At 41.4% G+C, this 26,149-nt stretch overlaps 1 protein-coding gene across 1 annotated transcript in view; it reads left to right on the forward strand.

The window, feature by feature from the left end:
- GABRA5 (gamma-aminobutyric acid type A receptor subunit alpha5) overlaps positions 1–26,149 on the forward strand; it is a 56,472-nt gene that overhangs the window by 27,240 nt on the left and 3,083 nt on the right. The window contains exons 7-9 of the mRNA XM_071430886.1: positions 650–732; positions 19,311–19,454; positions 25,143–25,295. Coding sequence (XP_071286987.1) covers positions 650–732; positions 19,311–19,454; positions 25,143–25,295 — 380 coding nt within the window. The remainder of the gene's footprint in view (positions 1–649; positions 733–19,310; positions 19,455–25,142; positions 25,296–26,149) is intronic.

Consider the following 26,149-nt stretch of genomic DNA (forward strand, 5'->3'; position numbering starts at 1 on the left):
AAGCAGTATGCTGGGGGATATGACCCTCTTGTTTTTGCCCAGGTAATTCACAGTGTGTTCAACTGAAATGGACTCCAATATTGTGTGATTTCCACAGAAGTTAACCATAGTGCTAGATAAAGTGATGCATATATGTCCTTGATTATATATAACTTTATATATAGCTATATTAGGTATATTATATATTTCTATCTATAAATATCTATTTAATGCATTTAAATAGTTACATCTACATATAAGGTCAATGATTCTTTATGTCTGTAACAGTGCTATTTGGCCCAGGAGTCAAATTCCTAGTCCAGTTGCAGTATGTACAGAGAGCAGATAAGTATAAAGTACATGGCAGAAATTCCATCACAGGAGTTTCTTCATGTACTAATAAAAAGAATGATCTTATTGGGACAGCTTACATAAATAAAATCATCCCACATGTCTCAGGGTTACTAGATAATGCCTGGGGCATGCACACAGAGTGGTCCACCTGGCTTATCTCACATTCAGTTTAACAGGGGGTTATATGTGATTTCAGCAGGAGCAAGGAGCCGTCAGGAAAAGTGTGCTTGTGTCAGCACTCATGTAGTGCAGGGAGGGGCCTAAAGGAAAAGCGCAGGGAAAAAAAATGATGTGTTTTCTTTTTACTCCCCCACAGATTGACCATCTCTGCTGAATGTCCCATGCAGCTTGAAGATTTCCCCATGGATGCACATGCTTGCCCATTAAAATTTGGAAGCTGTAAGTTCTCTTCTGGAATAAGAACTTGAAAAATACCATTTTCTGTCTTCTCATGTTCAGAAAGGTCTTGTACAGATCTTTCACCCTCCCCTCCAGCCTTCCCCTTTTAACAAGGTTCTTTACCATCCCCATTCTGCTCCCCTTCTGCTACCCTGCTGCTTCTTTCCCATGACTATGCTTTATCTGGGCCTGCTGCTTTTCAACTCATGCCTGCATACTCCATGATAAATGGTGAGTTGCTGGGTGATATGTCTTACCTTATCTTATATATCCACATCAAGTGTAACAGCCACTGTTAGATGGAGTTCTAGATGCAGACAGCTAAATTGATAACTTGGTTTTACGTCTGCAGTAAAACAGCTTTCACTGGCTCAATCAGATTGATATGCAATTGTTATGGTATTTACATGAACCAGACTGCAGTACAATATCTGCATTGCATATATTAAAAGAGATCTAGAATATTAAAAGAGGAAATATCTTTCCATTTGGCTTTAATAAATCCAGTCCTGTATCCTGTTACATGATGTTTAATACACATGTATTTGTATATATGCACACATTATTCTAAACTGTATGCTGAACGATGATTTTTCCTCAATTCCAAGCCTCTAATCCACCACACTGCTGCCTTGCCAGAAGCTTACTTTAAAAATAACCCCAGGGAATCAGATGGTTATATTTAAAAACAAAGCTCTTAATTAAAGTATAAATGAGGCTACTGCAGTAGACTATTTTTTTATTTTGGTAATCAAATCAGCGCTTCCAGGTGCAATCATTGTCTCTGAAGACTTTTGATAATTACCATGCAAGGCATTTTGCTAGCCCCTGAAGCCACCTAACTTCAGCATTTTGCAATGTTTTTCAGCCGTATCAATTTAGAGTCACTAATCCTAGCAAGATTAAGCTTTGCCTTTATCGTCTGTATCTGCCCTGATTTAATACTGACTATACATTGTCTTCTAGTGATCATACTAAGAAGTAAAAACACTGTTTACAGTAACTATACCTTTACCAAACTTAAGATGAACTGATTTCCTTTCCCTCTTCCAATCCACATTCTGTTTCATCCAAATAGTCACCAGTATTTTACAAACTCACTGCAGGTTCAAGTGTGTTTATTGACTTCAGCAGCATTAATTTACACCAAAGCCAATATAAATGTGAAGGTCCAGGCACCTTTAAATTCCACTTAAAAAATGTGTATGCAAATCACCCATTTAATTCTGAACTTGAAAATGGGAAAACATCTCACAGGAGACTGTAATTGTTTATATACAGGATTAAACAAAAGCCACTGGAAAGAATTAATAAGACAAAGAAAAATAAGTTGTCCTTCCTGGTATTACATGTTGTTTATCAGTAGATGAAGTTACATTAGTTGACTTCTAGTCTAGACTACAGAACTGATGTGTTGTATAGTTTTATGAAATCTTGCAAAATATGCAATATTAAAACATACATATTTAAATAAAGAGCCTGATGCAGCAGAGATCTGAAGCTCAACCTTAAAGTTAAAAGGATGTTCCTGTGTATTAGTAGATTAGGTGCAGTAAGGTCCAGGTTCTAACTCTCCACATAGTAAGACCAAAAAAAAAGCATCCCAGTCAAACATGTGAGTGCATGAGATAACATTACAAGATAAGCTACAAATGCTTAGAAGGAGTGCCCAGTAATCTGTCTGAATGTAATTATATGTCCTGCTAGTGCCAATTGTGTTACATGTTAATCACCTCTTAGCGCACAGGTAATTTTAATCTGTGTCAAAACCAACACTAAGGATTTATATTTTAGGCCTGTGAGGGGTGAATAGAGCTTTAGTTTATGCCCCTTGCCATGCTCAGAATAAAATCCTAGAATACCTTTATAAGGTATTACAAGAAACACCTTATAAATGTATTCTAGGATTTCAAAGAACCTAGAATTTAAAGAACCTTTAAGTTCTTTCACAGTGTGTAGACATGGAACCATTTGGTCTGTGCTAGCCACACCACTGGCCTCTGCAAAAAGTAAATATACAGGGACAAGCTATAGACAGTCTTTCAGCCTTGAGAATATCTGTATTACTGATCTGACAGCTCCCTTGTAATTTATTGGGATTTAATATGTTTGTACAAGCAGCAGCCAGTAACTCTGAGTTTATTGAACTAGTCCAGGTATATTTTAGGAGAGGACAATGTTTATTCCCTATTTACAGCAGTGTGGGTTTGCATTGAGTCACCTGCAGGCTTGCAGCAAGACAAAGCCTACAGGGGAATATGATGGATAAGCACATACCCTTTCTGCTTTAGCTTTCCTCACTGTCTTTCCCTACAGGCCTTCTTTTTTAATGGCCTTCTTTCCAAAAAGGTTTTTGAAAAGCCTCAAGGAATAGCATCAAAGTAAATGTTAAACACATTATCAGTGGAGCTGGGAGGGTGGAGAAGTGGTGCTAACCAGTCTGAGGATGAAGAGAGCAGGGCAGTGGAATGAAAGAGCTGGCGTACGGTGGATCAGCAGCAGAAAGGATGCTGAGAAGGGATCAGTGTTGCAGCAGAGGCAGGAGCAGGTTATTCATTTTCTGGCTGCATGAGTGTTCACTATGTTTGCTATAATTCAGCAGGCAAAAGGCAAAAAGTGCTTGATGTTTTCTTCATTATGAAAGAGAAGGAAAATTAAGCTTTCTCACATAAATAAAGGTAAATGTTGAATTTTTATGTCCTGTTTTACTGATTTCTTGCTAAATTAGAATTGTGTGAGATTTTAGGGGCCTAGGAAACATGATACATAGCAACAGAATATTTTTTAGAAATAATTAAAAGCCTGGTCAAATACACAAAATGTGATAGAAAGGTACCTGTGCATGCCACCAGCCTAGGTACCTGCTGGGCAGTTCAAATGCCCACTGCAGAAGTGGTATTTTTTAGCACTCTCTGGCATGTCGTGAAAAGGGCAGAAGTTCAGGGACAGCTCCTAATGAAATGAACAGAGCAGGTTTTAGTTGTCCTTTAGTTGTCCTTCTCTTAAGTACAGCTCCCCACTGCTCCAAGACGGCAAGATCAGGTGGCTCTGTTCCAGGAGTACATGTATACAGGTACATCTCCTGTGGGATTGCATCCCTGCTAGGGGTCAGAACACCTGTAGAAATTATCCTGCAGAAGTCTCATTTAGAGGGAACTGGGGATGATGCATGAGCACAGGCTCAGAGATCTCTGCAGCAGGCTCTGCTCTCTTTGAATTCAGGGTGCTTGATGGGGATTGCTGTGACAGTCAGTTCATTATCTCATGGTAGCATGGGAAGGGTGCTGGTTTCTTCCATGGCCAAATTTAAAATAACTTTGGTTTCCAATTCTAGTGCTGACCTGTACTCTAAATAACTTTGCTGGTCAAACAGGATGTAATGAAAATTCCTGATGCCAGAAGCAGTTTGACTAGGAGCACCTTAACCCAAGAAATTTGATCTCAACTCCAGGCTATTTCTGGTGTGGGAAGGAAGAATTAGATAAAATAGCAAGGACATTAAAGCTTCCTAGCTTTAATGTTTCACCTCTTCCACTGACAGTCCCTAAGAATACATTAAGAGTATAATTTAGTACAGTTTCCAACGCCCGTGTGTCACCAGGTAGGTAAGCGTCATTATCTCTAGTGCAGCTGAAACAGAGAAGTTAATTGACTTTCTGTAAGGTCATACAGCAAATCAATGTCAGAAAAAGGATTAGACTCAACGTCTTTGGTTGGAGAGGCAGATGTCTAATCCACTAGACCATGAAGGCCTCTGCCCAGGCAACTGACTTAACTCCTAAATCTCATTTTACTCCTGTGTTAATTATGTCGGTGTTACCTAGCTCACAGGGTTGCCCTGAAGATGAATTAGTTAATTGCTGTTAATTGGTGCTTTGACAATATTGAATTCTGTAAGGTGGAGTCTATTTATGACAACTGTCTCTTGAAGACACAGTGCCTGAGTACCTGGAGTTACCAGATCTTGTATCATGGAATGGACAAATACATTAAGCACCTCGTAGTCACTCAGCAGCAAACCCACCCCCACCCCCTGCTATTTTTAGAGTAAGTAGAGAATTTAATGAATATTCTGAAAATAATGAGTTCCCCAAGCTCATGAGCACAGGAAAAAGAGGACCTGTGTTGATTCCTGATGAATTTTAATCGGCCATGAAGATGGCCAAGGTTGATTGCTGTTGATCAACAAGCGAGCTTTCCAGCTATTGGTAAGGGAACAATTTGTAGTGTCTGGAGATAGTAGCTAACGTAGTTTATGTACATCTTCCTTTTTAACACCTCAAACTAAGTCACAGTTTGACTTTTGATAAAGGAAAGTGCACAGGCTAGTTCTGTAGCAGGAGATATGCTCAAATTATTTTCCTCTAATAAGCATGGTGAAGTCAGAGTAATGAGGAGACAGTAACTTCACCAGTATCCCAGATTTTACTGCAACACTGAACATTAAGGCACTCACTGCTCACAAACTATCCATTTCTTCTAGCCACTTGGATTTTTTTTTAAAAAAAGGCATTTTAATAAAAATTCTCTGATATTTTCTTAGAATGCAGAGGAGGCACTGAGGTGAAGGCACCTACAGGGTTTTTTCTTGATTTTGTACTTTCCCCAATTAGCATCTGCAAGAGCTGCAGCAAAACTGCAAGTATGGAGGGAGAACTTGAAAATAGTGTCCTTCTAAACAGACTTTAATTCTGGTTTAGTAAAATATGATAAATAATGTATTCAGCCTCTCAAAACCTCTGTGTAAAAGTCTTGTATAAGAATATAATTAAATGAATAATAAATAAAGAAAAATGTTAATTTTAAGAGACTTTGAAAAGTGGAAATGGCTCTTAGGAAGCTTTTCATAGGTTGCTCTCAGGGACAGCTGGAACTGCAGTCTCATATGTAGAGGCAGAGCTTTTCTGCTTCTTTTCCCTACAGCTGGACAGAAGAGGCTCCTTGAATTTATTCCTGAGAGCAGAGATCGTCAGCACAGCTCGTTGACTCTGCTGGGATGTATTAGTGCCTTCCTTGTGAAAAGACACGTGGAGAGAGCCAGGGCACACCTCTGTGAAATGCTGAGCAGCCAAGTTCAACAAGACTAAGTTATGATTTTGCACTTTGAGGCAGAAGTCAGCTAATAGGGAATGGATAGGTTTGGTGGTGTTCTGCTCACTAACATAATATCTTCTGTTACATTTTCCAAGGTTTATCACTGCTTCCTTAGACACCTCCATTGCAATTACTAAAATAATATTGATATTGAATTACCAAAATAAGGTGAAGTTAGGTGAACACTAAAACTAAATATTTCTAAGACATTTGATGTATTTTTCTTCTCTCTCTTTCAACCCTACATTACCCTCAGCTTCCAACCACCTCTTTAGTTAACACACTTTTCCCCTTATTTTTAGCTGTTTAGAAGCTAGAACTCCAGACACAAGGAAAGACTTGCTTGTGGCAGCATCAAACAGGCAGTCTAGACAACTGTGTTGGACCATTGTTGTTGTTCTACTTAAGTATAGCTAGCTAGTAAAGCACAGACATCTAGCCTGAACTAATTTTCTGTAGAAGCCTTAGAATGAATGGAGGGGATGGACACCACATAATGATATTGCTGTTATTTGCCTTTATTTTCCTTGGAATCATGGACAGATGACTTGTCATGAGTTGTCATGGGGCTGTGTTGTTTAAAAAAATTAAATCTTTTAATGCAGAATGAGCCCAGGGATTTAGCCCATATCAAAAGCCTTGTATTGACAGCAAAGCTCTAGGGAATGGATGGGATGGATCTGTGACAGTTTCAGATAGAAAAATATGCTCCAGTTAGTTATCTAGAGTTCCTCTATGGCCATTGAAAGGAAAGAAGTACTTCTGCAGTGAGGTTCATTAGAATTACTTTTGATATATGCCTAAGGATGAGATGAATCATGTTTTAGAAGTTCCTATTTTTCTGCAGTGCTATCTCATGTAGGTAAGTGTATTATACCCTAGTCAGAGCAACTTAGAAGTCCATTTTTCTCTGCATTGCTAGCTCAGAAATACAAAACCATACTTTGTTCAGAAGAAACAGTCACTGCTGTAGATTAGTTAGGTGCTACATTATATTGGTGGTGAGCTTTTGTATCTCTCCTAATGACTATTACAGCTATTTCTGCTGGAAGTCCCATTTTTTCAAAGTATCTCAATGAGACAGTCAGTAGGGCTTTTCAGTATAGAGAAAACCACTTCTTCAAGCATCTTGTATGAGCTGTGCTGTTTCTTCTGCATTGAGTGCAGTGGGTTAGAACAGACATTTAAGCCTTCTCACAGCTTTTGCATCGTAGCCTATGTATATCTAGGTATAGCAATACAGCTTCTTTAATTCAGCATTTTGGGCAGTTAGGTCCCACAGTCAAGGTGGAGCAGTGCAGCCCAGAACATCTAAAGGGCAGGAAATTCATCCAGAATGGTGTGTAAAAGAAAAAACTGTAATATTCAAGTATTCTGGAGATGTAAGAAGATTTCTTAACAGGAATCTACTTAGAAATTAAAACACAGGGTTCTGGGTGTGGACCATAAGGCTTCTGCAGCAGCTGTTGTTGGAGGACCCGAGCCTGCATAACTTGCAAATGTATTGGACCATAACTTAACCACTGTCTGGTAGGTTTGCCATTGAAGTATACCTTCTAGTTTAACAAAAGAGAAAAGGGCTCCCTAAAATGATCAGATCAGTCAGTTTTTACTTCACCCATTGTAGGGACACATCTAGGACTTCCTTGAAAAGGCTGAAGAAACTGTAGTATATCCTTCAAGCACTTGCAGTAACTGTCTCTAACTTTTCAAAGGCTTTGTCATATATACAGGGTTAAGTTACTGTATGCCTGCACTGAGATAATGCTTAAAATAGATTAAAATAGCAGCCTAGCCCCCTGGCTGTGTGATGGCTTTCCTTTGGAACAGTGCCCAGCTCTGGGTCAGTCAGCTTCTACTTCTAGTCACCTGCTGCATAGAAGCCAGTGAGTTTTTCCCTCTTAGCTTCATAAAAAAGTGAGAAAGGGAGGTCAGAAGGAACAGAAGCTGTTGCCTTCCCCACGTCTCGCAGCCAGCGCTGAGCCCAGGCTGCAAACTCTGCTGACGCGCAGTGGCCGAGGGCTTGGCTCCCTACCAGCTGAGAGCAGTGTCCATGCAGGCAGGATCATCCTTACCAAAGCCCCTTTCTTTGGATCGGCTGCCTGGGGGGTGCTGGCAGCAGCTTTTGTAGCAGCTGCAAGGAGCCCCTTGAGCAGCCAGCACTGAGAGGCTGCGCTCCGCCTGCCCTGCGAGCAGCCTCCTCCTCCTCCTGAGGTGGCTCACATTCTCAGGCTCTTTGGGGAAGAAAAGCTCAACTGGTGGTGGTTTTGAGCTCAAGGAAACAAAAGTTCAGGCGGGGGTAGGGGTTGGTGTGGAGGTACTCAGCAGTGGTGTTTTTGTCTCACGTGGAAGAAGTCTAGACAGGATTGTGGTGGAGCCGCGTGGAGATCCGGGGTGCTTTGCTAATGGTACAAACATCAGCACGCGTTTCCCACTTTGGAGATTACAGCCTAAACTTAAAGGCTGAACAACTGCCTGATTACAGGGAATCAATATAAGTTGCCAGCAATAGGAAACAACACGCAGAAGCTGTGCTTAATATGCTTAAGCTTTCAAATGGCCTTTGGGTGCAAACCTGCAAAAACATTGCTGGTCTCATCATGCCCCAGAAGGCAGTGCCAGGCTTGCGGTTGCCAGCCGTGGATCATGGGTCTATACCACTGGCAAAAGGGATATTATTTGTAAATGTGACAAATGGGTAGATACTGCTCCACTGCTTTACGCGCCAGCTTTCTAATGTCTCTTATTTTCTAAGGTGGCTGTTTCCATGGCTTGTAAGCATTTCATAAACATTTCTGGAATCATTCTCATGATCCCTGTGTGAGGTTGGTAGGTCTCTGCTGCCTGCATTTTGCAGGTGGGCATAAAGGAAGCAAAGAGCAATTACAGTCTCTTCTGTGCAAAGATAGAGTGGTTCATTACTTGCTTTTATTGCCTCTGTCGTTATGGGTCCCTAGGTTCAATTAGAGCCTCCCAGTGCTACTGCAGTACATTAATGACAAAATTACTTGCCTAAGGTTTTTGGGGAAGGAAAAAAGCTGTAAGACACTGCTCAAACTTGGATTTCAGTTTCTAGTCTGGCAGCTCCTTTATGACACCTCAGTCTCTGGTGGGCCAGGAAGTCCTCCACCTAAATTGCTGGAACCTCATTAGCTTCCTCTCCTGCACAGAGAGCCAAGCCAGTCCAAGCTGTTACCCAGTGCTGCCGCAGTCCCAGCCCAGCAAGCTTCTTCAAAGGAAACAGTTGTTTCATGTTGTCCCCCATGAAGAAATGAGAAGGAAAGAGAACTGCCAAGAAGGGAAAGCCTGATAAGCCTTCTGGTTTTTTCCCCCTTCACCATCATTGTCACTGAAAGTCTCCTCACAGCCAGCCTATGCTAAGAGCCAGCCATTTTGCTGAAAACATCCCAGAGCTAAATATGCCAGCAAAGCTGGGATTCCTCTCTCCTAAATTTATATTTTTGTAGGGTAAATATATACAGCTGAGCTGATTGCTCTCACCGTCTTAGGGGAGAGAAGTAGATATTTTTAGGTTCAGGTTAATCTCCTCCTAAAATAGGTCAGCTGATGGCTGTAAATAAGGAGATGTTTTATTTATGCACAGAGAAAATGAGATCGTGAGCCCCTTTGGATCTGGGTCTCCAGAGGGACTGGGAGGGGACAGTTCCCAAAGAGAGGATGTGTGCCTGAGTACTCCAGCAGAGAGCAGGTGGAATGGCAGTGCCCCTGGTCAGCAACAGCTTGCCTCAGAGGCTCCTTGTATCCATCACTGAGGCTGGGCACTTTGAACTGACAGCCTCAGGAGATTTTATCCCCTTCTCTGAAATACAGGGCTGCACTGTGCCCCAGAGCAGAGGTCTGTAATCCACCTTCGGAAGTTTAGATGACTGCACCTTTGGTGTAGGGAATAAGTTCTTGTGATTGCAATTTCAAGGCAGTATTAAAGTGTTTGAATAATAATATTTCAGCCTGCTCTCTCTGCATACCTATTGATTACACATTCACACAGTGTTATTAATGTAGCAGTACTTCTGAGATTTGTAAATGTCTTCATTAAGGGATAGGATTCAGAAACAGAGGTATATATTTAGCTGTGCAAGTAGTTCCAATCACTCTCAGCTGGTTTCAGGCCATACAGATTTATAAGTAAGGGTGTTTTGAATGGTAAGCTCAGCAGATACACTATGATGGTTGAGTCCCTGATGCCACGTAAATGGGTGAGAAGAATATCTGTAGATTACAGTGAGGTTACAGTTTCATTCTATGATGTTTCACGTGGCCAAAAATACCATGTTTGTGAAGGCACCCTCCACAACAAGATCAAGTGGCATATTTTCTAAAATTTACTCTGCATGTCTCAAAAGAAACTCCAGTGACATTCCTGCAGAGCAGGTCATTTTAGCTTTGCTGATATTAAGTGGCACCTTGCAAAAGGAGGGGACCACTGCAATTAAAATTAAGCAAAGGTGCTTAATCTTTTTAAAGGTACTATGCAAAGTGAGTAATGGTATGTGCCATACTTTGGAGGATACTTTTGTTTGCCGTGCAAAAAGTAAATTAAATGTCTTAACATCATCCTCATAACCATACTGCTTTTCCTAATGAAGCAGCTAATATAAGTGCCTAATATTGTGGTTGTAAATTCAAAGTTCATTAAGTGTTAGTACAGCATTCAAATTGGCTGGCTGGTGTGGCATTACCACGTGCATGGCCTAGAAAGACCAATGTAAGGTCAGAAACATTCCTAGGACATTTAGCATTTAAAATATCATCCTAGGACATCCCACCGTTCTGTTTCTCTAGTTCTCTTACAGTGGATATTTATGCCAGGCATAAAGGGGAAAAAGAAAAGGATCAGAGGCTGGCACACCAGATTTTGACATGTTCCATATGAAAAGCAGTTGTGTAGCCACCATTAAATGTGATGTAAAATCAATTCTCAGATTAGTTCTAGACTGAGACAGCTGGCACTAAACCTGAAAATAAAGAAAGAAGTTGTGTTAAAACTACTGACCACGGTGAGAGGAAGAAACAGGAAGAGACAAAAGAAGGAAGGCATGACGCTCCCTAACATCAGCTCTCAGATGAAAGTAGGAACGCTGGGGGGATGACCTGGTGCTGCTGGTGCCTTGGAGCACTGGATGTCACAGCACACCCTGTTCAGACACCTCTTTCAGTCAGTATGTGGCAGGTGTCCCACACCACAAGTGGCAGAGATCAGTTGTCTACACCTACATGCCTGTTTGCTGTTTGGCATGCTCCAGGCTGCACCATGGAAAAACATTTAATTTGCTGGGTTTTTTTTCTTCCTCCTTTTCTGAGTTGAGCCTTGAGAACCTGCAATCCCAAGACATACAGCTCAGTTCAGTGTGCCATGTCTGGTTTTTACTGCCTTTGTGTCAGATTTCACAGTAAGTAGTCACTCCCACTTGCAATCCCAGTGCTTGGGATATAGATGCCTCCCTCTTACTGCTCCCCCATGGTATGGGTGAGCATGATAGGGTAAGAAAGAGCTGCTGTCACTGGTGATTGTGATCATTCATGGGAGACATTCTGTGTTACTCTGCACAGCTCTGAGCTCTGGATTCTTCTTAAAGGCTGCCATAGCATCCTGTGAAGGTGCTATGCCTGACTGACTTCTTAGGACAACACTATTCATTATTATTTGTGTTACATCCATCATCAGTATGACTGTGATTCAGTGACTTGAAAACAGTAAATTTATTGTATTAAAGAAGTCAGCAGATTTGCCTATGCTAATCATGAATCCAACCTCCAAAATCACAGTTGCTTTCAGTTTGGGTTTTTTCCTTTGCTTTATATTTTTGACCTCAAAATTGGGTCATGTTTAGACTTTTTTCCCATTAACTGGAACTTCTAAAATTACACAGGACCTTCCACCTGATTTCTTTCTTTGAAAAGCCAAAGAAAATGGCTTTTGCAAAACTATGTGTCTCAAAATGAATTTGACAGACATCTTCAGTTCTGTATGTTTCACCACCTTGTGGGTACAGTCTGTGCTTCCATTTCTTTTCCAAGCCAAATGTCTATTCCCACCTTTTCCTGAGGTGACTTGTAAATCATATTCTGAAAGAGAATAATTTTGATCTAACTTAGAGCTTTATTTTTTTAGCAATGATCAGTAGAGTATATTAGTGTTGCTTAGTAATGAAGTCTCTTGAGACCTGTCTGGCACATTTTTCAGAACATCCTATACTATTCCCTGCAGAATGTGACAACAAGATCAGATAAAACTGTATCAGGAAAACATAGAGAATACTACGTATATTACCAAATTTTATTTTTGTTTTAATTTCAGGAAGGACAGAAATGAACATTTCAGTATGATCGGACTTCGTACTGCCTGTTTTACAGCCAGTGGTGCCCTATAATTTTTCATTAATATGCTCATGAGTTTCATCAGTTTTCATGTATAATTTCCTCTTGGATGTCCTCTATTGTCACAGACAATGATACTATGTAATTCCAAAAATGTTTCCTTCTGGGCATTTAATTTTTACTCACATCTGAAACCATTCTGAGTGCATGGCCAATATGAGTTTCCCAGTGCAAGAAGAATAGAGACTTTATGGAGAGAATCCTGTGCAGGGCCACAACAATCATTGAAGGGCTGGGGCATCTTTGCTGTGAGGGGAGACTGAGATCTTGGACTGTTCATAATGGAGAAGGGAAGTCTCAGAGGATCCTAATACATCTGTATAAATTGCAGGGGTTGGGGAATGAGAGATGAAGAAGAGGGAACTGGTGCTGCTCAGTAGTGCCCACTGGCAGAATAAGGGCCAGTGGTCATTAAAAAATATTACATTTCATCTAAACAGAAGAAAACATGCTTTTACTGTGGAAGTGGCTGAACAGGTTGTCAAGAGGGATTGACAGTTGGCCACAGAGATTTGAATATTGTGGAGATATTAAAAAACTGACTGGATATGGTGCTGGAAAAAATGCTTTTGGTGTCCCTGCTTGAGCAGGGTGTGGGACCATATGATCACTAGAGGTATCTACCAGTCCCTGCCATCCTGTGACTCTGTTTTACATGAATTTGTAGTCCCGTGTGTTTGTACACATTACACTTCTTGTCTGTGATGTATTCAAAATCATGCATGCTGTTTATTTGTATGCTGTAAACTCATGCCAGTTTAAATGATCAGTCTCAATTTTAATGATTTCAGGTCCCTAAAGTAATTGCCATAACCCTGAAATTCTCCCAAGGACATCAGAATTCATCACACTATTGCAAAGTCTTTATTTTAGGCTCTTAATCATTTAATATGTGAAGACATTTCTCTCAGTATTTGTATTCCTATTTTACATTCAAAAATTATTTTTATAAATAGCTATTTCCCCCAAGACCTAGACCATGCATATTAGTACCATGTCTTGTTATTTTTAAATGTATGTTTTTACTAGATTTGCTTTCCATTTGCCCTTCCTATACAATGATCTCATTTGTACATTGAGTCGTTCTTATAAAGTCATTTTAATGGGAAAATTCCAATTATGGAGCTCAAATCTGGCCTGAGTCACATAGGCACAACTGTTGACAGATGCTTTGTAATGGGCTACAAAGTATTTGTGCACAAACCCCAAGAAATCCAGCCTGACTCTTAGAATTCAAGCTGGTACATGATGGCTTAGTAGCAGCGCTGTTTCGTAGCCTGCAGGAGTCTGAGAGGCTGTAAATCTGGATCACTAGTGAGTTATATAACAGCCTCTAAGTGAGTCAAATACATTAATGGTTAGATAAGATAGATATTTGTATGTGTATTCAGATTGTAATTAGAGTTTCTAAAAAAGCTGAAAATTTATGCACATCTTCCCCAATCAACAGGCTTTGGCAGGGATTAGCAATACTCCCAAGATTAGGCAGTCTGACAATCCTTGTGGCATGTACTAAAAGTCACGATAATAAAGGCTTAGAATGTAACTGCACAATTGGAATGAATAAAATAGAAAACAAACCAGAAGTAGTCTTTCTGCAATATCTCCTTAAGTTAATTCAGCATCCAACTAGCACAATTCTGAAAGTTCCAGCCATGGCTTGTGGATAAATGGTCTGTTTAATTGTGGAACGTACCTCAAGCATGCTGGGTGGGCATCCAAACATGCTGCACAGGCTGCCTTAACTTAAGTATGCAGACACTGCTTTATGCTTCCTGTGAGGTCTGTCAAAGGGTTTAGGGGGTGTTTTGGAGAGGGATTCTTTGTTTCTCAATTATTTTATGCCTTGTAATGCAGGAATGAAAATTTATTGGCAGATATCAGTGGTGATTTTTTTTTTTTAATCAAGGATTGCAGCTTAAAAAAATAAGTCCTAGAAATATATCTGGGTCCCATAGACTCGAAGTTTGTGTTAATCCATCCACATTTAGGTTTATTTGGCTTAAGGTGCCAAGAAACAGTCTTCCCCACCACCACTTTTTTTTTTCCTCCATGGAGTTTCTTTCAAATATGGAGGAGAGAGAAAAGCAAGGAGGAGAGTGTCTGTCAGAAGCCATCACTGCCCTGTGGTGGGAGGGCAGTGGCAGGAGAAAACTCCCTGCTTGTGAGCTGCTTTTTGAATGAAGGGAGGATTCTGCACTGCTCACACTGTTTCATTTGCAAACAGGGCTATCCTCAATGCCAAGGCAAATGTCTGGGACCCTCCAGGTCTTACCCACTTGCTGCTGTGCTTTGCTAGACTTTTTCTTAATGTAATTCCTCTCTCTCCCCTGCCCACTGTTCACTTGTATAAGAAAGACCATGTCTGGCTTTCCTTGCCAGCCATACAGGAGCAGGGAAAGTGTGGGAGAAGAGCAAGGACACCTTTACCATTTTTATATTGTGTGCTGTACGTTGGATGCTAGAATGTAGAAAAACAGATTTGCTTGTCAATAAATACATAAGTGAAGATATTATTTCTTTCATCATTCTGGTAGGTGATAAGCCTGCAGCCATTTATCAACTGTCCAGTAGAAATAAATGTCTGTTGTCATTTTCTCACATTTAATAACATTATACTTGTTTGTAATTTTAGCTGTTCATCTGAACTGCAGCCTTTTTTTTTTCCTTTTTCAAAGAAGTGAGCATAGAAGAGAAAGGATACTTTAATGAGACTTCATCCTTTCTTTGACAAGACAACAAAATGATTGTAAAGAACACAAGATTAATTATTTGGATTCAGAAATCCAGAAGACATGCACTTGCTTAAAGTAGAATAAACACCAAGCAGTCTCACTTGGATTTACAGTGGTTTTGAAGTTGAGTTTGCTTTTGCAAAACTATCAGCATCATTTTCTCAGCTTGCTATTCCAGAGCTGCAACTACATTTTGCTATCACCCTCTTGTAGACATCCCCACTCTATGTGTACCGTAAAGGAGATGATATATTTACATATTTCCTTTTGTTGGTACATCTTTCTCATATTTCTAAACAGCAAGACCTAAAGTTGTTCAGTGCTCCAGCAAGCAAGGCTAGAAGGCAACCTGTTGGAAGCTTTGCTTAAGTGGAAGAGTGTTTTTACAAAATTTGCTATGACAGTGAATAATATTGTGTCTCCATTAGTACTTCTACCCTGATAGCAAAATAACATCAATCTCTACTGTACCCACAGTGTCAGCTTTCAATATGACCATGCCTGATTTTACTGCAGGGGTTATCAACCGGAGAGCTGGAGCTTCTGGTTGTCAGGTGTGGGGTAACTGGAGTTTGAGGCTTGAAGATATGGCATAAGGTTTGCAGCAGGAAGACAGCTACCTGCTAAAAGTACAGAGGCTTATCCCTCTGGAGGTTTATCTAGATGACCAGAAAAGAGATGTTCAGCTGCCACACCAAGGAGCATGGGGTGGCTTTTTCCTGTCAGAACCTGATGTGTAATAAGGAAAGGAGGCACTAAGTCAGAAATCTTATATTAGAGTTTCTTAAAACACAAACCATGTTTTATTATATTTGCATGGAAGATAGATGAGGATCATATAATACATGTGATCCATCACAGTAGAATATATCTAGATTGAGGTAAATTCATGCTATTCCTAATGTGGCAGATTCTCCTGAGGAGGTAAAATCACTGCAGGTTGCATTGGTTTGGGTTGGGCTCCACAGGCACACATTTGTTATCCTCTTGTGTCTTCAAGGCGTGGCTATAACCATCCTGCCCTTGCACAAGAGTCTTTTCTAGATGAGCTATTCTCCCTTCTCCCATGGATACTCTATTCCTGGCCTAGCAGTGACACAGCTCTCTGTCTTGTAGCCTCACAACAGATCCTGTGAGGAAGGACCTACAGACAAGAGTCTTCCTCCCAGGCAGGCACTGGCCTCATGCTGTGCTCTTGCCTGCCTGAATGCTCTCTCTTCTCACCAACTGGCCTGGGATTGGCACCCCCCTTCCCTGGCATGGTTTCAAAAGAAAACAGCCTCATGAAGTAATGCTTAGGCATACCTGTGGGATCTTCAGTTTTGGCACCTTGTGGCCTCTCTCTGAGTTGCAGGGATTTTACAAGAGGATAGGAGCCCCCAACTCTGTTCCACCACATGTGCTTTAGCACCCAGTAAAGGCTGCAATTCACAGCAGAGGTGTTGAATTATTTTTGGACTCCCCTGCCCTGCAGGCCAGACAGAGGAGAGAAGAAAAGCATCTGAAATCTTGTTAAAACTTAGAGGCTAAATTCTTGTGTGATTGCAATTTCAATGAATTTGGTTACAGTACTCGCATTGGGAAGCATCTAGCCAGGATGAATTAATGTATATCATCATCAGAAAACAAAGAAAAACCCAATTATCCTGATTGCTGGGATCATTGCAGAGACAGGGAGGTGCTGAGCTGAGATACATCTAGATCATCCCAGAAAGAAAAAAAAAAATTAGTCCAGTGCTGTTGTTAGGAACTTCTTTTTTGCATAGGAAGTAACATAGGTAAAAATCGAATTTTCTGACAATCCCAAAGCTACCTAAACATATCCCACATTTCCTGGGGATAATTGGCTCATGAACAACATATACCATATACCACCATTTAAAAAAATGAGGGCTTTCTGCATTACTTTTTTTAAATGGACCCATCTCCTCCCACTTGTCTTCTCCAGATGCAGCTTTGAAATTATTTACAGTTCATTGTGAACTTGTAATCATCTCAGAGATAGTAAAGTATCTCAGCTCTAAAGGGAAGGTGAAATTCCATGACTTTTTGTGATGCAAATATTTTGAAATAGGGAAGACATTTCTTCTTAGCCTTTCAAAGCAGATCATGACATATAATTACAGTAATTTTACTGCAGAGCTACAAATACAAGCATAAGGAAGGCATGTGGGCAGTCCTGCATGGCTAACAAAGGATAAAAAATTTGTAGATTCTCAACTTCCAAACCCAGGATCAGCCCTGGATACAGCAGCAACTATCAGATAAGTGACAAAAAATTATTTCAAATTATCAATGTCTTTGTAGTGACAGTAGTTTGTAATTATTTTTTTTTCTCAGAAGGCTAGCCACTGTATAATTACCCATCTCCCACCCAGTTAGGAAATTCTGCCCTGCTCTTCATCTGAATCTGCCTGGAACCATCTTTCAGGCACCTTTTGTGAGTAGTCCAAGAGATTCAGCCTGGTTTCAGATTTATGTGTGCAATTATCTATACTCAGAGCTTGAGCTACATCTCAGCTTTTTGTCAGTGAGCTGAATAAGCTGAGCTGCTTAAGTGTCAAATCATGACTTATTTTCCAGTCCATGGAGGTACTTGTAACCTTCTTTTGACCTCTCCCCTTCTCTGTCTTCATTATTTCTATGACTTTTCTGAGGTGTGGATGAAAAGCCATAAACAGTCAGAGCAAAGGTGTATTGAGCCTAGTGCCCTGCCTCCCACATCCGACATGGTAACACGAATAACAGTGCAAAGAAGGTGCTGCTTTCTTCCCTGCCACCTGGTCAAGCATTCAAGTGAAGTTCATAGTGCTACACATGTGCTCTTAGCTTGAACTGGGATTGCTTCCCATTTTCTGCTGGACATTCCTGGTTTTATGGATCCAGGGATCACCTTACCATATTTCTTGTCCTTGCAGTGCCTCAGAAGCTCATGCTGACCCACTGCCTATGACCCAATGCTTATGAATTTTTTGTAAGTCCTCCATGGAGCTGCACCTTTCCAATACAGCTCACTTGCAAACAAAACATGCAGTCTGATGGAGTGAGTTAACATCCTTCAACCTAGCCTGTTGTCCTTTACTCTTAAGTCCCAATCTGGAAAGCCACCATGTGTTGTCTCCTGAATGAGGATGTCAGGTTTTTTTCCATAAAGAAACATTCTGTCCTGACACCTTCCAAGTTCAAAAGTGCAGAAGATGAGATATTAATATTTGACTTCAGATCCCTCCCAAGCTTACCTGCTTTTCACCTTCCATTTGGAGAGTAAGCCTTGCCTGATTTCCAGACATTTTAGTACAATGTACTCTAGCCTACTGTAACATGCTTGCAGAAGTGTGACCTGAAAAATTTTGATGCTAGAGGAGTTCTAAAAAGTGGGAGAGCTACTTATATTAAATGAAATATAATTAAATTTAGAGCTGTCTCCTGGGGTTTTTGAGACCATCTGCAGAGAAGGCTTAAAATCTAAACCCAGCATTGACAGTCTGTAAAAGAAAACTGAGATTTCCTTATAATACCATGATCACTCTGGGTGTTGGAGCATTAAAAGTTACACCAGCATTATAGAGGAAGGAATGAGCTGGCACTACTGCAACCACATTTAATTCCTAGGACTTCTAAATGAACATGAGAGAAGTCACATACACATCTGCAGCTGTGCAGGTGTTTTCACACCATCACCCATTCTGCTATGCACAAACATCTACCACCCTCTCCTTGCAGCTCCCTGCCCTATTCCTGCTCTCCATGCATTCTCACCCCTGCATTCTGTGTCTCCTCTTCAGCATCACAGGCACAGGCAGGCACATTCCAGCTTCCTTTACCCACATGCAAGACTTCTGTGCCCTCACCCACACGTACGTATTCCAGTCAGTGCATACACACCAGACCCTGCACTTGCACAGGGCATCACTTAGAATTCTATCCTGGGGAAGGACAAGACAAGGAGGGTCCTTGCTGTCCTGGCATTCAAGGTGTCTGAGTCCTTTTGAAGGGGAACTTCAGCAAAATACCTTTAGCAGCTTGCTAGGGTATTAGGAGCCACCAGTGAGGTGAGTATAGGTCTGAACTGCTTTCCTAAATTGAGTGGTTGTGATGGATTATATTTATACCTCTACTGTTCCAGGCTTTCACAAACCATCCCACACATCTCTTATATTAGGAGGCTTCAACCTAATATTTTTTTGAGCTGGGCATATGGGACCACGATTATATCATCTTTATTTGTTTTTCTCCATTCACTCTCACTCCTCCATTATTCTCTCTCCCTGTCATTATCATTTAAAGATCCACTAAAATATTACACAGTGGTTTTTACTCCTTACTGTCTTTCCCCCCCCTTGTTGGCAGATGCTTACCCCAATTCTGAAGTGATCTACGTGTGGACTAACAGCACCACAACATCTGTGGTGGTGGCTGAAGATGGCTCACGACTCAACCAGTACCACCTGATGGGACAAACCGTGGGCACGGAAAACATCAGTACCAGTACAGGTAGGGGGAGCATTTCCATCCCACGGTTGCTGATGGCTGGAGCAGGAGGGGAGATTCACAGGCTCTGGTCACTTTGCAGTAAGGCTAGGGAAGCACCTGTGGGATGTGGAGTGCCAGGGAGATCCTGTGTTTAAATGTAGAGGCATTTAAACACTGAGGGTTAAATGCTGGCTCGTAGGTACGTTGCTGAAGACATATCCAGGCTCCTGGTATTTACAGGAGTGCCTGAGAAGCCTCACGCAGTTCCTTGGCGATCGCCCTCGGCGCGGCTGCCAGCGCTGTTGCTGGCTTATTTCCCCGAGTGAGGAACCACCCTGGGAGGCAAACACCACCCACGCATTTGATCCGTTTCAATCATCGCTTTAAAATGATTGCTTGATGGAACTGCGTGGGGGGGAAGGGAATGGGGGCACAGGGGGGACTGTGGCATGGCAGGGCTGTGCGGCGTGGCCGGGGAGGAGGTGCAAACCCCGAGGATCCCCATTCCCTCTCGGGCTGGGAGCGGAGGCGCCAGATGTGGCAGCATTAGGGAGGCAAAGAAGCTTTAATCCCAGGCCGGGCATCCACGTGAGCCGTGCCCCCCTGCTTCCTAAGGCTCCCACGCAAGGGCAGCCCTGGGCGTGCATCGGCGGGGGGGACTCCCGGGGGTCGGGGCCGGGACAAGGGATCACGTGCGCTCAGCGGGACCCGGGCTTCGCCAGGTTACACAATGCACTCGGCTGGAGAGCATTAGTGGCATCCAGCGAAGGGAGGGAGGGGGAGGTGGAAATGAAACAGCCTGCCATGGAGAAAAGGGGGATTTCCACTGCTAGGGGTTGCAAGGGGCTTGGGTCGGGGAAAGGGGTAGCCTGTGGCAACATGCCTGGGAGCAGTTCCTGCAGGCAAAGCCCAGCAGAGTGTGCTGGTGATATACTGTGTCCCTGGAGAAAAATGACGGCCAGAATGGTAGAGGACAAAGTACGGATTAAATTAGGAACCTTTTACTATCTGTAGGAAATTAAGGAGACATGAAAACAGGTACATATATGTACACTTGCACACAAAGTTAGCTGAACCGGAACATAAAGATGCATAAAACTTTGTGCTCCGCCTGGCAAATAAAGAGGAGACGTCTGAGCTTGGCGCTTGTGCTCCAGAAAGGACACAAAGTGAGGGAAGGCTTGCCTTGGGCAGCCACTAAACTTGACTGCCATTTCCATCCTATGGACATTCACCCCCTCCCTTGCCCATTTCAGGAGACACAAAGCTGATGCTAAAGAGAAGATTGATAAAGTCAAGAGAAAAATAAAATCAGAGTGGTCACGTTTGCAGAAAAAGAATGAGCACACTATCTCCCATTAAAGAGTAAAGACACTTTTCTCCTTACCAGTTCACCATCATAGCCGCGTTGTTTTCTGCAATGAATGGCAGCTCCCCTCTCGCCTTCATTGTTGCCAAGAAAAAGATCCAAAGGATGTACTGGAGCATCTCCTACAACCTCGTCCTGCTCCTCAGAGCAAGAAAACCATCCAGCCCAGGCAGTGAGTGCTCCAGCGTGTCAGCTCCAGGCCACTTCCAGTTTGCCGCTTTGCCTGTGAAAGCTGCTTGTACTCCTCAGCCCAAGGAAACACTCCAGACAAATCCCAAAGTTTCCGCACAGTAAACACCTCCCTCACGTATTTAAGATTTATAATAAATGCTGTGTTTCCAACGTCAAGATTTTATATTAATGTCCTGGGTTACATCTGGGCTGGCTGGATTCTGATTGCAGGGTGGATCACAAAGAGCAGGACACAGATTGTAACCGGGGATTAGCAAAATACAAAAATCCGATTTTGCACAGGGAAAGCATCAGTCAACGATGGATTTTCTGGAGTTCATCAACCTCGTAGGAGGCCAGTAATCAGCATTACTTACGAATGGCCATCGAAGGCATTTCTTCCTTCTATTGAATTGTTGAACGTGAAAAAGAAAAACCAAATAGCTATTGCATAATCCAAGTGCTTGGATTTTTGTGGCTTTTATGACACACAAGTCAAACTACACAGCCCTTGCAGTTGTACAGACAAAATGTTTGTGTATGTCATAGGTCATTTATGCCCTTCTTTCCAGCAGACTTTTTTTTTTTTTTTTAATGGAATTTCCAGACCTGTACTGGTTCCTTGGGATTCTGCTGATTTGTAGGCAAGCTGCTGTTTGGCTGGCTTCTCAGAAAAAATACCCTGGCATTCCTAATTCTCCAACCAATCTTGAAACTTGGAACATTTTAGCCATGGCACAGAAAACAGTTCTGTCATGTGCCACCTGTTTGTTTTGGGGTTTTTTCTGGCTGTTTGGTTTTTTGGTTTTTGAGGGTTTTTTGTGCTAACATCCCCAAATGTCTTCCACCTGAAAGGAAGACATTTTCCTACTCACTCTGCTTCTAACAGAACCAGCACCTGTTATGTTCTGGTGGTAAAAGTGCTGAAAACAATCAGATACGAGATTTGAGTCCAAGTGGATCTTGCTGCTTTCCACAAATGGTTGCCCAGTTATGTTCCCCATACCCAGAATCTCTCATAGCTAACTTAGGATCTGCAGTGGCAAAAAACAAAACATAAACCCACTCTTTTGTATACTGCCAGCTGGAGCCTGAGCTCTGTAATACCCAAAGCCGAAACAATAAAGGAATCACTCAGCTCTTCATTTTGAACCAAATAATTCTGATTTTTTTCTTGAGATGAGTATTTCTCTAGTATCACTATAAAAGGGAACATGCATTTTTCCATGGGCCGAAATATTCTGGATGTCAGCATAGTCAGGGAGGTGTCTAATGTACCGACTGTCAGGATCTTGCCAGAACAGCCATTGATAGAACTGAGTCCAGGTATATCTAGTAAACAAACAAGCCTGGGGGCTGGTCTAGCCTCCTTAAAGTACTCAGTTGAATCTCAGCATGATGGCAATGGAATAATGTGTGTAAGATCCTGGAAAATCTGTAAGCGGGATCTCCAGAACTCCATCAACTATATACCAAAAAAAAAAAAAAATACTGTAGCAGCTTTTAAAGCATAAAAATCCCCTTAAGAGCAGCAGCACAGTTGCACAGCTCCATGAAGTGCAGCCATTTCTGCTCTAGGGCTTTTCATTAGTACTAGATTTGTTTTTGTTTACTAACAATAATTTGTTTTCTGCAGTGATGAGTGGACCCCATCAGGAACAGGATTCTCTTTTAAGTGCTACATAAACCTATAACAAAAATTAGCTCTTGCTCAAGAAAGCTTATGGTCTAAGGATAAACAGTGGCCTTGCAGAAGTAAAAGGGAGCTTTGCTGCTCCAACAGAGCCAGTATCTTGTTCTATAAACAAAACGCCAACTCAGGCAGCTTTTAGCTTTACTTTAAGCAGTGGTCCCAGGGCATTAAAAACCAAGCTCTGGGGTTTTCTTAAGCCATAAGTCTAATGGAGGAAGCATTCCTGGTATAGACATCTCTGAAAGGGACAGCATGGGAAATCAAAGAATATATCAGCTGGGAGAAAAGCAAGTACAAAATCAAGGTGCTGTGATTATTTCAGTGGAGACAAGAGTTTTGATAGGTTGAAGAAAATGGTAAGGTAAAAATCAGCTGTGGAGGGCCATCAGAACGTAGGCACTCATTTCCTGTGTTTTAAAAATGAAAAAAGGAGGGTCCTGTTGCTCTTCTGAAGCTGTGTAGATTCTTTTTTTATTCCAGCTCTGAGAGCATACTGTCAAAATAGATAATGCACATTGTCACTCTGTAGCAGGCGAGCAGGGAAACTGACTCAAACACATCCCAGTGCAGTAGCAACTGAGAAACAGCCCCTCTGCCTGAGAGTACTGAGGCAGTACTGCTGCAAATACTCCTTAATAAAGAGCAAGTGGGCTTCCTCCTGAGACCATTGCATGTTCAGCCTCCCTGGTTCAAAATTACACTAAATAGAAGGGAATTAGGCTTTTCTTTGCAGGGGTTTCCTCCCCAGTTTCACAGCATTCCATGTCCATTTCCCCATCATTCTTCAGGGAATCATTTCACCAGAAAATCAGACTCCAGAGAAAGACATAAAGATTGAGGCAGGATGTCAGATAGGTATTCTGTGTTATTTCACTTTCTGTCTAAAATCCTCAGCATGAACAAGGTCTGTAAACTTGATGCAGAATAGCAGAGCTCCTGTAGCATAGTGTATGAGTGCAGCTATACCTGCAAAAACCCTTTCACTGTAAACCTGTTCTCTGCTAATTAGCCATATTGTCAGTTAGAAGTAATCTGCCAAATCTAATAGCTTAGTAATGCTGGCAGCAGCTCAACCCATATTATTCACTCAAGGCAGAATCAGTCTGTTGGATATTTTCCTTTTGTGGATGTTCTGTAGAGACTTACAGTCAAATCTTGTAGCAGAGATTATAGCTATAGTTGTTCTTGAAGGACAATATATATTTCAAAACAGGCATTTCTCTGATTCATCAGTACCCAACTGAATGATGCATGCTTTTAAATTACTTTGATATCAGTGAAGAAATGTTAGGGCTTGAAGGGATGAATTGTTTTTTATTCTTACATTTTGTTTTTACTGTTATTATTCCTAGGTAAATAGTAGCATGCTTTTAGCTAGCAAGATTTTGGATTTGGGGAGCAGTTACCATCAAGAATAACCTTCAGTAACAACTACATGGTTTTCCAGAAATACTGTGAAAGAACCAGGGAGCAGTTACTACCAGGAATAGCCCTCAGTAACAACTATATGGTTTTCCAGGAACAATCTGAAAGAACTGGTTAAGGTTTGAATTTTTCTGAAACATTAGGGAAGGTGACAGCTGGTCTGTTGATTTTTGAGTGCATTTATTTAGGCTTTTATTGAAATTCAGAGTAGCTGATAAAAGGCATATTAAGGCAATGCTGTGAATTTGGCATATGAAAAAGAAATGGAATTTAGCACTGCTGTGGCAGCTTTTAGGGAACTCTCCATGCAGGCAGTACACTATTCAGTGCACAGGTGAGCAAGACAGAACACAATATCTATCCAGAAACAGACAATCTTTTGTAGGGCTAAAGTGTACCAAATTCTAGGAACATGGCATGCATTAGAGGGACTTTTTATTTCTGGACCAGCAATCTGAAGGGTTTGAGTACTCAGATTAATAAGACATCCCAGGATCCATATGCAACGTGGCAGTTCTCACAGAAGATGCTGGGACTGGCAGTCCCTAAAATGTGGTGCAGAAGGAGTGTCTGGACCCATTTTCACATTTGAAAATTGCTGGCTTGGCCATAACACTTTCACTAATGAAGTTGCTAAACCTGCTGCTAAATCGGGTTTCAGAGAGTTGAGGGTCTTAATTATTACTATGCTGCAAGAGTTTGTAGGACTGAGCCAAAACCAGAGAGTGTTGAGGCAGTGCCAGCAAACTAGATTTTTAAGCCTGTGAACATCACAACATTCCAGGTGCATGGGAGGACTGCAGCTTTTCAGTGTAGTAGGAACAGCAGTCATTGCCTTCTGCTTTGGAGACTGAATGTGAAGACTGTGAGGATCTAGCAGCACCTCTGTCTCAAGTCTTGGTTTTCCACAGCACAGAAATCCAGACATTTTTCATAAAATTAAGAATGGCTTAGTGATATCTTCTAATGGAAGGTTGGAACTGGCCTTATTCAGTACCTAAGTCAGTAAGCCTTCCTTATTTTACTCAAATCCACATTTTTCTTCTTCTAGGTGAATATACCATTATGACAGCCCATTTTCATCTGAAAAGAAAAATTGGTTATTTTGTCATCCAGACGTACCTTCCTTGCATAATGACTGTGATCTTATCGCAAGTGTCGTTTTGGCTAAACAGAGAATCTGTCCCTGCTAGAACTGTGTTTGGTGAGTATCCCACTTGTTCGTAGGACACAGATAGGATCTTTGTGGCTTGTGAAAGTGACTCGCTGTAATAAAACCACAGTTCACTACTGTTTATTTCTGCTTGAGATGTTGTAAATGTTTTCTCCTTCTCTTCCAGTTTAAACTCAAAATCAATTTAAAAGCCTTGTCTGGGCTGTTTTTGTAAAGTTGTGACAGAAATTGGTCAATCGATTATGTGAAAATTAAGGACAGAAGATAGAAGAATAAGATTAGTGTGATTTGGTTTGGGTTTTTTTTTTTTTTCATTTCAGTGGATGCTGGATGGTTTAGAAAAAAATACATATGGATTATCATACTTAATGTATACCCTAGCTAAGCAGTTGAAGCAGATATCACTTCAAGACATTTTGCTCATCTTTACTGTAGGATCTTTATCTAGGAAAACCATGTAGAGGTTAATTAGTGATAATTATCTCTATAACCATCAAACAAATTAATATGACTTTGCATTTAGAAAATGTGTATTTACTGAAGAAATTGTTATGGAAAAAACCTTTGGGGTGTCATTAAATTACTTGGTTTATCCCTAGAAAGCTGCAGAAAATAAGCACTTGAGAAAGTGAAAGTTGATGAAATACAAGATTTTTACTAGAAGAAAAACAAGGGGAGTAGGAGCAGTTTTTTAAGTAAAACTTTGTTCAGATATTTGAAAGGAGTCACTCTTCTGTACCAGCCTCCTGAAGTCAGTTGGCAGCTTTGTTCAAAAATCAGCTCAGCAAGTTGTATGGAGAGAATACAGGTAGTAGCATCATTTTGCTGACTTACTCTAGGTTTACAAAGCTGTAACTGAGAGTTGAGTTTTTTGATCCTGGGGA

The sequence above is a fragment of the Agelaius tricolor genome, unplaced genomic scaffold, assembly GCF_023055355.1.
Source record: "Agelaius tricolor isolate 1412-34295 unplaced genomic scaffold, bAgeTri1.0.p SCAF_7, whole genome shotgun sequence".
NCBI lineage: Eukaryota > Metazoa > Chordata > Aves > Passeriformes > Icteridae > Agelaius > Agelaius tricolor.